The 15,655-nt window shown below is 39.2% G+C and overlaps 1 protein-coding gene across 3 annotated transcripts in view; it reads left to right on the top strand.

Moving 5' to 3' along the window:
- The window catches only part of GPSM2 (G protein signaling modulator 2), a 53,990-nt gene extending 38,864 nt beyond the window's left edge, over positions 1–15,126 (top strand). For all 3 annotated transcript variants that reach the window (XM_025872333.2, XM_025872332.2, XM_073896208.1), the window contains 2 exons: positions 630–847; positions 14,455–15,126. In XM_025872333.2, coding sequence (XP_025728118.1) covers positions 630–847; positions 14,455–14,682 — 446 coding nt within the window. In that variant the 3' untranslated portion in view covers positions 14,683–15,126. The remainder of the gene's footprint in view (positions 1–629; positions 848–14,454) is intronic.
- The last annotated feature ends 529 nt before the right edge of the window (positions 15,127–15,655 follow it).

Genomic DNA, 15,655 nt, shown 5'->3' with positions numbered 1-15,655 from the left:
TGAGCCGTAAAAAGGTCTAAAATGGGTTACTTAAAATTTTCTACTTCAGCTACCAAAAGACTTCCTCTGCCATAGACTAGGACTTATCAGCAACACTCATCTCTTAGTTAGCTAAATGGTTCCTATCCAGGGCATAGAATAAAAACACTGTCTCATTCATCCTCACATGAGAAATTATCTAAGACAATTTATTACCTTCCAAAATCTAGCTCCAGATCTTATAAAGTACAGTTTTTTTTTAAAGTAGGCTCCACATCCAGCATGGAGCCCAACACAGGGTTTGAACTCATGACTGTGAGATCAAGACCTGCGCCAAGATCAAGAGTCAGACAGTTAACCGACTGAGCCAGCGCCCCTTGTAAAGTTACATTTTGAGTGGGCATTAGATAAAAGTAAATACAGTCAAATTTGAGTAACATCGAACTGGATCATCTGAAGTCCTCTGGGATTCATTCTTCCCTCCCTGCCCATCTAGTCAGGCCCCAGCCTATCAGTGACTCTGAGTGACAGAGATAAAACAGGGGGACAGAGTGGATGCTGGGACTGAACAAGGCAGAAAGGAGTTATATGTGTATTAAAAATATGCTTAAATATTTTTGTAATGTTATGGATTTTTTTCCTATTCATAGCATCATCTGTTTCCATGGTATCCCCCAACACGGATGAGTTTTTAGACCTTCTTGCCAGCTCCCAGAGCCGCCGTCTTGATGACCAGAGGGCCAGTTTCAGTAATTTGCCAGGGCTTCGTCTGACACAAAACAACAATAAGTCTGTCCTTGGCCACCTGATGACTAATGACAACAAAGAGCCTGATGAAGACTTCTTTGACATCCTTGTAAAATGTCAAGTATGTATGCATATTTGTGTCAGTCTGTGTATGGCTCAGATGCTGTTGGGAGCTTTGTCAGTATTATAATTCTAATTTGGGAAAGGCTCATTTTGTACCAGGGACACACTTATTATTCAAGGGTCCATCACACACTATATAGATCCCTGTGATGGCTTTTTATTTTATTTTGGGTGGTGAGGCGAGGTGAGATGTGGATGACTCTCTGAGCTGCGGTGGACAGGAGACTGTGAAGGGTATAAAAGAAGACCTAGAAAAGAGCCCCTCTTAAAAAAAAACAAAACCCTCTTTTCTAAGGAGGGAGAAAAGCATGTTAGGAGAAAGCATTGGGAGCAGCCAGTGATTAATATGCGAAGGGTCTAGCTGGGGCCCTTTTTAGAGAACTTTAGGAGTAATGCACATATTGAGATAGCTTTCATTTTTTAGTTATTTTAATAATTATTTGCCAAAATGGTTAAGGAATAGCTCAAATGGCTTGAAGAGGACCACAAGAAAAATAACCATTATTTTTACTAAAGAGACATTTCCCCTGCCCAACCCTAATTCTGTGTGTGTGTTCTCATGCATAAAAAGATGAGGCAATGACACATATACTACCTACCTGTCATTCATTCAACAGAAAATTATTGAGCATCTATAATGTTCTCCGCACTATTCTAGACATTTGAGACACATACTTGGCTTTTAAAGGATCCTACATTTTAGTGTGGAGAGATAGATAGTAAATAAGTCTGTACACGTGTATAGATATTCTACGTCAGGTACTGATAACGTGCTATAAAGAAAATTAAAGCAAGATAAAGGAGTTGGGGTATCCAGGGGTGCTGGTGGTTAGGGAAGATGTTTCAGGATTGGCATATGAACAGACATCTGCATGAGGTGAAACAGTCAGCCATGTGAATATTTGGTGAAAGTGTTCCATGCAGAGACAACAAGTCTCTTCTTGGATATAAAAGCTTAGCAGGTTCAGGGAATGACAAGGTAGCCAGTACGACTGGCATGGAGTGAATAACGGATAAGGGAGAGTGGTAGGAGATAAGGATGGAGAAATAACCAGCCTGTATCTCAGAGGCCATGATGAGGTCTTGTATTCCAAATGTGATAGGAAGACATTGGACAGTCTGAAAGATCATCCTGGCTACTGCTGAAAGCATGTGGAGTGGCAAAAGGTGTAGTAGAAAGACCAGCTAGAAAAACCAATATGGGTAATTCAGGCAGAAGATACTGGTGACTTTGACTAGTGCAGTGGTGGCAGTAGTAGTGATGATAAGCAGTCAGAATAGGGATATATTTTTGAAGTTATGGTTGACTGGAAAGACCTGTTAATAAACTGGATGGAGGGTATAAGAATCAAGGAGGGCTCCTATCTTTTTGGCTTTGCACTGAGTCAGTGAATGGTATGGTTTACTGAAATGGAGAAGAGAAACCGGTTTGGGAAGAAAAAGCAGTTCTACTTTAGATACAGCAATTTGAGTTATGTAAATAGATACTCAAGTGGTGCTGTTGAGTAGGCAATTGGATATAAAAAAATCTGGAGTCCCAGACAGAAAAGATTTTTGGGAGTCATCAACATATAGCTGGTATTAAAGCCTTGGAAAGACAGTATCTAAAGAATAAAGAAATAGGAAGACTAAGCCCTGGGAATCCCAAAATCTAACTGAACAGAGGAAGGTAAGCCAGCAAAGCAGCAGTCAGCCCAGTGATAGAAGCAAACTGAAGAAAGTGTTTTAAGAACACTGCTAAGAAGCCAATTAAGATGATGGCTGATCTCCTAGATTTGGCAACATGGAGATTAGTCATTTTGAAAGATACTGTTTTAGTGACATGATGGGGACAAAGGATTGAGGGGGTTGAGAACATGAAAAGTGTAAAAGGGGAGATAGTGGGGTTTTTTTTATTTTGGGAGTTAATACTGCATGTATGCTGACAAATGATCAAGTAGACGGAGGAACGAGTGATGCAGCACAGTATGGGATAGTTGAAGTTTTTGCACAGGTGAGAAGGAAAGCAGAGTGAGTATCTGTCTGCAGATTTGGGGGTAGTTGTATGTAGGAATTCTCTCTGGTGGCTTTTATTTTGTTAGCAAAGTAAGAAGTAAGGCCATTAGTGGAGATTGTGGAACATAGTTTCTTTGGTAATAGAATTATTGAGCTACCCTGAGGACTCATTTGAAATAAGTCACTGAAATAGGTCAGTAGAGTGGTATATTTTCCTTGGGTATAACCAACTACTTAAGGATACAGAGATTTAATCAAGGTCACTATTTTGACAGAATAGGATGGAGGGGGAGAGAAGTACATACCAGGGAATTACTTTAATAAGGGACTTTGGAACCTAGGCTGCATCTAAGAAGAGAAGTATGGAAGTGAAAAGTAACAGTGATCCCAGTGGCTTTAAGAAATACTGAAGACACGTCCCTAATAACAGACCATCAACATATATGAAGCAAAAATTAACAGAATTGAAGGGAGAAATGAACATTTCTAAAAATAGCTGAAGGTTTCAAGACCCCCCCTGTCAATAACAGGACAACCAGGAAGATGATAAACTTGAACAACACAATAGGCTAACTACCTCTTACAGAACATACATTCTTCTCAAGTGCACATGGGATATTCTCCAGGACAGACCATATGTTAGGGCCACAAAGTAAGTCTCAACAATTTTAAAAGACAGATACCATACATAGAAGATACTCTGACCACAAAAGGATGAAGTTAGAAGCAATAACAGAAGGAAAAATGGAGAATTCACAAATTTGTGTAAATTAACCAGTAGGTAAAGAGGAAATCACAAGGGAAATTAGAAACTACCTAGAGACTGATGAAAATAACACAATATTCTAAAACTTTGGGATGCAGTGAAGTCAGTATTCAGGAAAATTTATAGCTGTAAGAAGGAAAATCTCAAATTAACAACCTAACTTCACAGCTTAAGGGGCTAAAAAAAGAACTAAACCTAAAACTAGCAGAAGGAAGGAAATGGAGAACAAAAAATAGGAAAAAAAAATCAAATCTTAAAGCTGGTTATTAGAAAAGTTTAACAAAACTGGTAAACATTTAATACAACTGGTAAACATTTAATTAGAGTTAAGAAAAAAAGCCTCAAATTACTAAAATTAGAAACAAAGGTGGGGACATTACTCATATTCTACAGAAATAATAATTTTAGGAGAAGACTGTGAATGATTATATGCCAACAAGTTGGATAACCTATAAGAAATGGATAAATAACTAGAAACACAAAATTGTCCAACACTCAATCATGAATAGAAAATAGACCCATAATCCATAAGATTATATCAGTAATCAAAAATCTCCTGACAAAGAAAAGACCTGGACCTGATGGCTTCACTGGTGAATTCTATCAAACATTTAAAGAAGAACACCAGTCCTCATACTCTTCCAAAAAACTGAAGAGAAGGGAATACTTCCTATTCCTAAGTCATTCTATGAGGCCAATATTGTCCTGATACCAAAGCCAGACAAGACACTACAAGAAAACTTGAGACCAATATCCTTTTTGAATATAGATGCAAAAATCATCAGTAAAATACTAACAAACAGAATCCAGTAAACAGACTATACACCACGCCCAGGAGGGATTTGTTCCTGGAATGCAGGGATGGTTCAACATAGGGGAATCAATCAGTGCAATACATACATATTAATAGAATGAAAGCGGAAAAAAAACACTTGATCATCTAAATGAAGAAAAAGCATCTGACAAAATTCAACACATTTTCATGTTAAAAACACTCAACAAACTAGGAATAGTAAGAAACTACCACAACATAATAAAAGTCATTTATGAGGGGTGCCTGGGTGACTGAGTCGGTTGTGGTGTCTGACTTGATTTCAGATCAGGTCTCAGTATTGTGGGATCGAGCCCCATGTGGGGTTCTGTGCTCAGCACGGAGTCTCCTTGTCCCTCTCCCTGTGCCCTTCACCCTGTGCACGTGCACACATGCACGTGAGTAGATTAAAAAAAAATGATTTATGAAATATCCACAGCTACCATCATACTCAGTGGTAAAAGAAAAAAACTATTCTCTAAGATCAAGACAAGGAGTCCACTTTCACCACCTCTATTCAACATAATACTGGAACTTCTAGTAGAGCAATTAGGCAAGAAAAAAAAACCAGATTGGAAAGGAAAAAAATTATCTCTGTTCAGAAATGACAGTCTTAGATACAGAAAACCCTAAAGATTTCACCAAAGCCCACAAAAAAACCCTGTCAGAACTAAGAAACAAATTCAGCAAAATAACAGGATACAAAATTAATATCCAAATATCAGTTGTGTTTCCTGATACACTAACAATGATGAACAAGTTATTACAAGTTATTGGGGGGGGGGAAATTAACAATTCTTATAGTGTCAAAAAGAATAAGCTACCCAAGAATGAACTTAACCAGGGAGGTTAAAGACTTGAACAGTGAAAACTATAAAATATTTCTGAAAGACATGAAAACCTCATAAATAAAATGGAAAAAAATCTCACGTTCGTGGATTATAAAACTTAATATTGTTAAAATGCCAATACCACCCAGACTGTAATCTACAGATTCAATGCATTCCTTATCAGAATGTAAATAAGGTTTTTTACATAAACAGAAAATTCCACCCTGAGATTCCACAGGAACCCAAATAACAAACAATCTTGAGCAAGCAGAACAAAGTTGGAGGCCTCACATATCCTGATTTCAAATTTTACTACAAAGCTACAGTAATCAAACAATTATGGTGCTGGCATAATGACAGACATATACACCAATAGGAAAGACAGCCCAGAAATAAATCCAATATGTGGTCAAATGATTTTCAGCAACAATTATATGACTATTAAATGGGGAAAGGATTCTCATCAACAAATGATTCTGGGAAAACTATCCACATGCAAAAGAATGAAGCTGGACCCTTACCTAATACCATATATAAAAACTGATTCAGAATGGATCAGAGACCTAAATGTAAGAGCTAAGACTGTAAAATCTGTAGAAAACATAAGGGGAAAGCTTCGAGATTCTGGATTCTGCAGTGATTCCTTAGTTATGACACCAAAGGCACAGGCAACAAAAGAAGAAATAGACAAACTGGACGTCATGAATATTTAAAACTTTTGTACATCAAACAATTTTACAAAAGTAAAAAGGCAACTCACAGAAAATATTTGCACATCATATAAATGATAAAGGATTAATTCAGAATATAGAGAACTCTAAAACTTAACTACAAAAAAAACTATTTCAGAAACGGGCAGGGGCACCTAGGTGGCTCAGTCGGTTAAGCGACTGACTCTTGATCTCAGCTCAGGTCATGATACTGAGCCCCATGTTGGGCTCTGTGCTAGGCGTGGAGCCTGCTTTAAGATTCTCTCTGCCACTCCCCACCTCCCAAAGAATCCAGACAGACATTTCTCCAAAGAAAATATACAAATGGCCAATAATCACAGGAAGGGATGCTCAACATCACAAATCATTAGAGAAATGAGAATCAAAACCACAAGAAAATACCATCTCACACCCATTAGGAAGCTATCATTAAAAAAAAAAACAAAAAAAAAACCCCACCAGAAAACAAGCATCAGTGAGGATGTGGAGAAATTGGAACTGTCAGTGCACTGCAGGTGGACACAGAAAATGGTGGAGCTGCTATGAAAAACAGTATGGTGGGACTTTCCAAGATGGCGGAGGAGTAGAACTCAGTTTGGTCCCAGGAATTCCACTACATATCCATCAAATCATTCTGAACACCTGTGAACTCAACCAGAGATCTAAGAAAAAGAATTGCTACAATTCTACAAATAGAAAGGCAACCACACAAGATGGAAAAACTCGCCTCAAAAGAGAACAAGAGGCAGTACTGACTTACCAAGGACCTAGTCAGTATGGATATAAGTAAGACATTAGAACTAGAGTCCAGAATAACAATTATGAAGACACTAGCTGGGCTTGAAAAAAGCATAGAAGATGCTAGAGAATCTCTTTCTGGAGAAATAAAGTAACTAAAATCTAATCGGGTTGAAATCAAAAAAGGCGATCAGTGAGATGCAATAAAAAAATGGAGGCTCTAACTGCTAGGGTAAGTGAGGCAGAAGAGAATTAGTGATAATGAGGACAAAATCACAGGGAATGAGAAGCTGAGAAAAACAGAGATAAACAACTACTGGATCATGAGGGAAGAATTCGAGAGATAAGTGATACCAGAAAGTGAAACAATATTAGAATGATTGGGATCCCAGAAAAGGGGGGTGGGGCATGCAAATTATAGCTGAGAACTTTCCTAATCTGGGGCAGGAAACAAGCATTCAAGTCCGGGAGGCACAGAGAACCCACCTCAAAATCAATGAAAATAGGTCAACACCTCAACATATAATAGTGAAGCTTGCACATCTCAGACAAAGAGAAAATCCTGGAAGCAGCTCGGGACAAGAGGTCTGTAACCTAAAAGAGTAGAAACATTAGACTGGCAGCAGACCTGGCAGGCCAGAAAGGACTGGCATGATATATTCAGGGTGCTAAATGAGAAGTATGTAGCCAAGAATATTTTATCCAGCTAGGAAGTCATTCAAAATAGGAGAGAGAACAAAGCTTCCAGAAAAAAACAGAAACTAAAACAATTTGTGATCACTAAACCAGCCCTGCAAGAAATATTAAAGGGGATCCTTTAAGCGAAGAGAGAGCCCAAACGTAACATAGACCAGAAAGGAACAGAGATAATATACAGACAGTGACTTTACAGGTAATTCAATGGCACTAAATTCCTATCTTTCAATAGTTACTCTGAATGTCAGTGGGCTAAATGCCCCAATCAAAAGACGGTATGAGAACTGGATAAAAAAGACCCATTGATGTGCTGTCTGCAAGACACTCATTTTAGACCCAGAGACACCTCCAGATTGAAAGTGAGGGGGTGGAAAACCATTTATCATGCTAATGGACATCAAAAGAAAGCTGGGGTGGCAATCCTTATATCAGACAAATGAAATTTTAAATTTTAAACCAAAGATGGTAATAGGAGATGAGGAAGGACACTATATCATTAAAGGGTCTATCCAACATCTAACAATTGCAAATATTTATGCCCCTAACATGGGAGCAGCCAATTATATAAATCAATTAACAAAATTAAAGAAACACACTGATAATAATACAGTAATAGTAGGGGACTTAAGATTTATTTATTTGAGAGAAAGAACAAAGAAAGCACAGGAGAGGTGGGGAGGGGGAGAGGGAGAAGCAGAGTCTCCACTGAGGAAGTCTGGGCTCAACCCCAGGGTTCAAACTCAGGGCTGAATCCTAGGACCCCAAGATCTATGACCTGAGCTGAAGGCAGAAGCTTAACTGAGCCCCCAGGCACCCCAATAGTAGGGGACTTTAACACCCCACTCACTGCAGTGCACAGATCATCTAAGCAGAAGATCAACAAAGAAAAAAGGGCTTTGAATGACACACTGGACTAGATGGATTTCACAGATATATTCAGAGCATTCCATCCTAAAGCAGAATACATTTTTTTTTAAGATTTTTATTTATTTATTTGACAGACACAGCAAGAGAAGGAACACAAGCAGACAGAGTGGGAGAGGGAGAAGCAGGCTTCCCGCCGAGCAGGGAGCCCAATGTGGGGCTCAATCCCAAGACCCTGGGATCATGACCTGAGCCGAAGGCAAACGCTTAACAACTGAGCCACCCAGGTGCCCCCGCCCCTTTTTAAGATTTTATTTGACAGAGCACAAGCAGGAGGAACGGCAGGGAGAGGGAGAAGCAGGCTCCCTGCTGAGTAAGGAGCCAGATGCAGAACCTGATCCCAGGACGCTGGGATCACGACCAGAGCCGAAGGCAGACACTTAACTGACTAAGCCACCCAGGTACCCCCAGCATACACATTCTTCCTGAGTCCACATGGAACATTCTCCAGCATAGATCACATACTGGGTCACAAATCAGGTCTCAACTGGTACCAAAAGACTGCGATCCATACCCTGCATATTTTTGGACCACAATGCTTTGAAACTGGAACTCCGTCACAAAAGCAAATCTGGAAAGAACTCAAATACTTGGAGGTTAAAGAGTATCCTACTACAGAATGAATGGGTCAACCAGGAAATTAAAGAATTTTTAAAATTCATAGAAACAAATGAAAATGAAAAAACCTTTGGGATGCAGCAAAGGCAGTCCTAAGAGGGAAGTATGTAGCAATACAAGCCTTTCTCAAAAAATAAAGTTCTCAAATATACAACCTTACCTTACACCTAAAGGAGCTGAAGAAAGAACAGCAAATAAAACCTAAACCCAGCAGGAGAAGAAAAATAATAAAGATTAGAGCAGAAATCAATGAAATAGAAATCAAAAGAACAGTAGAACAGATCAACAAAACTAGGAGCTTGTTCTTTGAAAGAATTATTAAGATCGATAAACCCCTAGCCAGAGTTATCAAAAAGAACCCAAATTAATAAAATCATGAATGAAAGAGGAGAGATCACAACCAACACTAACGAAATACAAACAATTATAAGAACATATGATGACCAACTATATGCCAACAATTCAGGCAATCTGAAGAAATGGATGTATTCCTAGAGGCATATAAACTACCAAAACTGAACCAGGAAGAAATAGAAAACCTGAACAGAACCATAACTAGCAAGGAAATTGAAGCAGTAATCAAAAATCTCCAACAAACAAGAGTCCAGGGCCAGATGGCTTCCCAGGGGAATTCTACCAAGCATTTAAAGAAGAATTAACACCTATTCTTCTGAAACTGTTTCAAAAAATAGAAATGGAAGGAAAACTTCCAAACTCATTCTGTGAAGCCAGCATCACCTTGATTCCAAAACCAAAGACCCCACTAAAAAGAATTACAGACCAATATCCCTGGTAAATATGGATGCGAAATTCTTACCAAGATACTAGCCAATAAGCTCCAACAGTACATTGAAAGGATTATTCACCACGACCAAGAGGGATTTATCCCTGGGCTGCAAGGTTGGCTCAACATCCGTAAATCAATCAATGTGATACAATACATTAATAAAAGAAGGGACAAGAACCATATGATCCTCTCAATAGATGCAGAAAAAGCATTTGGCAAAGTACAGCATCCTTTCTTGATTAAAACTCTTCACAGTAGGGATAGAGAATATCATAAAAGCCATATACGAAAAGCCCACAGTGAGTATCATTCTCAATGGGGAAAAACTGAAAGCTTTTCCCCTAAGGTCAGGAACACGACAGGGATGTCCACTCTTACCACTGTTCAGCATAGTACTAGAGGTCCTAGCCTCAGTAATCAGAAAACAAAAAGAAATAAAAGGCATCCGAATCAGCAAAGAAGAAGTAAAACTCTCACTCTGCCGATGACATGATACTCTATGTGGAAAACTCATACAGGAATTCAGCAAAGTGGCAGAATGTAAAATCAATGCACAGAAATCAGTTGCATTTCTATACACTGAAAAAGAAGAAAGAGAAATTAAGGAGTCGATCCCATTTACAATTGCACCCAAAACCATAAGATACCTGGGAATAAAAACTTAACCAAAGAGGCAGAGGACCTGCACTCAGAAAACTATAAAACACTCATGAAGGAAACTGAGGAAGACACAAAGAAATGGAAAAACATCCCATGCTCATGGGTTGGAAAAACAAATATTGTTAAAATGTCTATGCTACCTAGGGCAATCTATACATTCAATACAATCCTTATCAAAATACTATCAACTTTTCTCACAGAGCTGGAACAAATAATTCTAAAATTTGTATGGAACCACAAAAGACCCCAAATAGCCAAAGGAATGTTGAAAAGGAAAACCAAAGCTGGTGGCATCACAATCCTGGACTTCAAGCTCTATTACAAAGCTGTAACCATCAAGACAGTATGGTACTGGCACAAAAACACATAGATCAGTGGAACAGAATAGAGAACCCAGAAATGGACCCTCAACTCTATAGTCAGCTAATCTTCGACAAAGCAGGAAAGAATATCCAATGGAAAAAAGACCGTCTCTTCAAAAATGGTGGTGGGAAAATTGGACAGCCACATGCAGAAGAATGAAACTGGATCATTTTCTTACACCACACACAAAAATAGACTCCAAATGGTTGAAAGACCTAAATGTGAGACAGGAATCCATCAGAATTCTAGAGGAGAACACAGGCAGCAACCTCTGTGATCTCGGCCACAGCAACTTCTTGTTAGACACGTCTCCAAAGGCAAGGGAAACAAAGACAAAAATGAACTATCGGGACTTCATCAAGGTAAAAAGCTTCTGCACAGCAAAGGAAAACAGTCGACAAAACCAAAAGACAACTGACAGAATAGGAGATGATATTTGCAAATGACATATCAGATAAAGGGCTAGTATCCAAAATCTATAAAGAACTTATCAAGCTCAACACCCAAAGAACACATAATCCAATCAAGAAATGGACAGAAGAGGGGTGCCTGGATGGCTCAGTTTCAGCATCTGCCTTCGGCTCTGGTCATGATCAGATCTCGTCCTGGAATCAAGCCCCCTGCCGGGCTCCCTGCTCATCGGGGAACCTGCTTCTCCCTCTCCCTCTGCAGCTCCCCCTGCTTGTGCGCTTGCTAATAAAATCTTTAAAAAAAAATTTTTTTTTTAAATGGGCAGAAGGCATGAACAGACATTACTCCAAAGACAACATATAAATGACCAACAGACACATGAAAAAATGCTCAGTATCAGGAAAATACAAATCAAAACTACAATGAGATACTACTTCACACCAGGTCAGACGTTTAGTCAGAATGGCTAAAATTAACAAGTCAGGAAATGACAGATGTTGGTGAGGATGCGGAGAAAGGGGAACCCTCTTACACTGTTGGTGGGAATGCAAGCTGGTGCAGCCACTCTGGAAGACAGTATGGAGGTTCATCAAGATATTAAAAATAGAGCTACCCTGTGACCCAGCAATTGCACTACTGGGTGTTTACCCCAAAGATACAAAATGTAGTGATCCGAAGGGACACCTGCACTCCAATGTTTACAGCACCATTGTCCACAATAGCCAAACTATGGGAAGATCCCAGATGTCCATAGACAGATGAATGGATACAGAAGATGTGTATATATACAATGGAACACTCTCAGCCCTCAAAAAAAATTAAATCTCGCCATTTACAGTGCTGTGGCTGGAACTAGAGGGTATTATGCTAAGTGAAATAAGTCAGAGAAACAATTGTATGATCTCACTCATAGTGGAATTTAATAAACAGGATCATAGGGGAAGGGAGGGAGAAATAAAACAAGACGAAATCAGAGGGAGACAAACCATAAAAGACTCAACTATAGGAAACAAACAGAGGGTTACTAGAGGGGAGGAGGTTGGAGGGATGGGGTAACTGGGAGATGGACATTAAGGGGGGCACGTGATGTGATGAACACTGGGTGTTCTATACAGCTGAAGAATCCATGAACTCTACTTACGAAACTAGTAATATATGTTAATTAACTGAATTTAAATTAAAAGAAAAAAATAAGCTTAACTGTTCCTTGTCAGCAAGCCTGATGAAAAACTGAATAATGAGATAGTGGAAACCTAGACTGCCTTTAAGAAATTCTCAAGATTAAAACTCAGCTTAAATGTTAACAAAACAAAACAAGGGGCACCTGGGTGGCTCAGTCAGTTAAGCGTCTGCCTTCAGCTTAGGTCATGATCCCAGGATCCTGGGATCGAGCCCCCATCGGGCTCCCTGCTCAGCAGGGGAGTCTGCTTTTCCCTCTCCCTCGGCCTGTCACTCTCCCTGCTTGTGCTCTCTTTCTCTTTCAAATAAATCTTTAAAAAAAAAAAAGTATGGTGGTTCCTCAGAAAGTTAAAAATTACCATATTATCCAACAATCTCATTTCTGGGTATATACCCAAGCAGTTGAAATCACAGATATGAACAGATACTTGTACACCAATGTTCAAACAGCATTATTCACGATAGCCAAAAGGTAGAGGCAACCAAGTGCCCATTGGCAGGTGGATAAAATGTGGTATACCTACACAGTGGAGTATTTTTCATCCTTAAAAGTGAGGAAAATTCTGAAACAAGCCCCAACACGGGTGAACCCCAAAGGCATTATGCTGAGAAGCTGGCAGTCATAGGAGGACAAATATACTACACAGTTCCACTCATATGAGGTAAAGTAGTCAGATTCATAGAGACAAAATAGAATGGTGGTTGCCAAGGGCTGGAGAGGGGAGAATGGGAGCTACTGTTCAATAGGTTTAGAGTTTTGGTTTTAGAAGATGAAAATGTTCTGGGTATGGATGGTGATGACCACACAGCAGGATGAATGTGCTTAATACTAAACTGTACATTTAAGAATGGTTCAAGTAGCAAACTTTATTTTATAATTTAAAAAAAAAAAGTTTCCTGGGGGATTACTATCTAGCCTGATCTGGAAAATTGGAGGTGGCAGTCAACATGGGATGTTTGAAATCATGCTTGTAAAGACAATGCAATTACTGAGAGTGACCAAGTCTGGCAGAGGTAAAGAATGAAGACCAGAAGAGAAGAGGTCTAGGGCCTCCAGTGCCCCAGTGTTGGATGAGTTGGAGGACAGTGAAATCACCAGAGCATAAAGGGAGGAGAAATGAAGTGTGAGCCGGGGGGTGGGGTGGGTGTGTGTGTGTGTCCCCCCAGGGCCACGGGGTTAAATGTGAAGGCAGGTCAGCGTACAGTGCCCAGCAAGAGTGGGCACTCCAACGTCAGCCTGCATATTCCTGTGCTGGAGCTTATGATACCAGACACTCTATGTACACTTTTAAGTGCTTGTATTTTTTAGTTGATCAATAACATTTCTAATGTACTTCCAAAATAAGGATCGGTAAGTTACAACTTCAAGGAAAAAATCTGGGCTATTTAACAGATTTAAATGCTTAAGACAGGGCTAGACAGAGAACATTTTAGGCTTTTCAGGCCCCATGGTCTTTGTCACAACTGCTCAACTCTGCCATTATAGCTGGCGAGCAGCCACGCGTAGTTCATCAACAAATGAGCACTGTGGTGAAATGAAAAGGAAACGTTATGAACAAAAACAGGCAGTGGGTTCCGGTTTGCTGACCCCTGGCCTGACACGGTATTTGTAAGGTAGTGCTGCAGGGTTTTTGTACCTAACATTCTAAGGATTTGATAAGTTGTATTTGCCAGTGCCTACTCTGTAATATTTGACCTTGTATCTTAATTAATCTTACCAAAGCCATGATGTTACACTTCTACATAATACTTGCTAGATTCTGATTATGTAAGTCATGGCAAAAGTTTGGTTTTTTTTTTTTTAAAGATTTTTATTTAAAATGACAGACACAGCGAGAGAGGGAACACAAGCAGGGGGAGTGGGAGAGGGAGAAGCAGGCTTCCTGCGGAGCAGGGAGCCCAACGTGGGGCTTGATCCCAGGACCCTGGGATCATGACCTGAGCCAAAGGCAGACGCTTAACGACTGAGCCACCCAGGCGCCCCAATGGCAAAAGTTTTATTAGGTTTCAGGTCTGAAGATTAAATTTCTGAGACGAGGCAAAAAAAAAAAAAAAAAAAAAATTATGACAAACATTAATGAAGTATTTGTGTTTTAATCTCTCTCATCAATTTGCAGGGGTCCAGATTAGATGACCAAAGATGTGCTCCACCACCTGCTGCCACAAAGGGACCAACAGTACCAGATGAGGACTTTTTTAGCTTGATTTTACATTCTCAGGCAAAAAGAATGGATGAACAGAGAGTTCTTTTACAAAGAGATCAAAACAGAGACACTGAATTTGAACTGAAGGACCTTTTGCAAAGTAATGCTTTGTTGGAATTTAAAAATACAGGAAAAAAATAAGCAAACCACTAGTTATTATGGATATATTTTTAAAAAACGACCTTATTTCCTTTCAGAACACTGCGGGGAAATTCAATCTATTTTTCCTTAAGAGGAGAAATTATAGCACTGTAATACAGCTTAAAATGTTCTAGAATGATGTAAATATTTAACCTTTAGTAGTATGATATTAACATTCCTCTGGACACGCACTTGTTGCAGGGTGGAGGAGTCTTATAAAAGGTGCTTCATCAGCTTTTGTGATTAAGGCTCGGGATTGTGTTCTTTGGCAACCTGTTAGATTCCTTTACCTAGAGTTTGTAAAGTGGGAAGATAAATGAATCTAGACTAGAATTTAATCCTCTTGCTGAGATAATCTTTTTTTAAATCTTGACAATGGGATTTTTTTTATACTGAACCATGGATGTAGTGAGAAATTTTGCTGCTTAGTGAAAACATACCTGACCAATGTGTAAAAAAAAGTCTCATTAAAAAAATCTAGATCTTTTTTCTGTTAAGAGAGTCATATTTTCAGTATGTTATTAGTTCGAAGCCATTATAAAAACTCTTAAACTTTCAGCATGTTTTGGGTCCTTTAATTTTAAAGTGTGTGTGGCTTAAAATTATACCTTTTGTAACAAAACACTGGTGTAAAACTTTTTAAGACCTAATGTCAAAACAAAACAAAACCCGAAAATTCATGTGGTTATATCAAGAACCTAGGCCTTGAAAATAGAAAACAGATGAAAACTCACAAAATTTAAGTATGAAAGATGTTAAGTTAAGCCCTCAGTCATCATTAAGCCTTCCTTCCCCCTCCCAGAAACTGAAGGTAGTTTACAAGGGTATGTAACAGGACGACATAAAGTTAGCTTAGGAAAAGAACACAGTAAGATGGGATAGAGTAGAGCCTAGTCTAAGGGTGAATTCTAGAACGAAAATGCCCATAACCAGAACAAGTTGGCAACTCATTCACCTCTGGTTGCTTCTGATT

The sequence above is a fragment of the Callorhinus ursinus genome, unplaced genomic scaffold (assembly GCF_003265705.2).
Source record: "Callorhinus ursinus isolate GAN/ISIS: 27379988/994484 unplaced genomic scaffold, GSC_fseal_2.0 scaffold9, whole genome shotgun sequence".
NCBI classification, from domain to species: Eukaryota; Metazoa; Chordata; class Mammalia; order Carnivora; family Otariidae; genus Callorhinus; species Callorhinus ursinus.
This window is presented reverse-complemented; position numbering and strand designations above follow the sequence as displayed.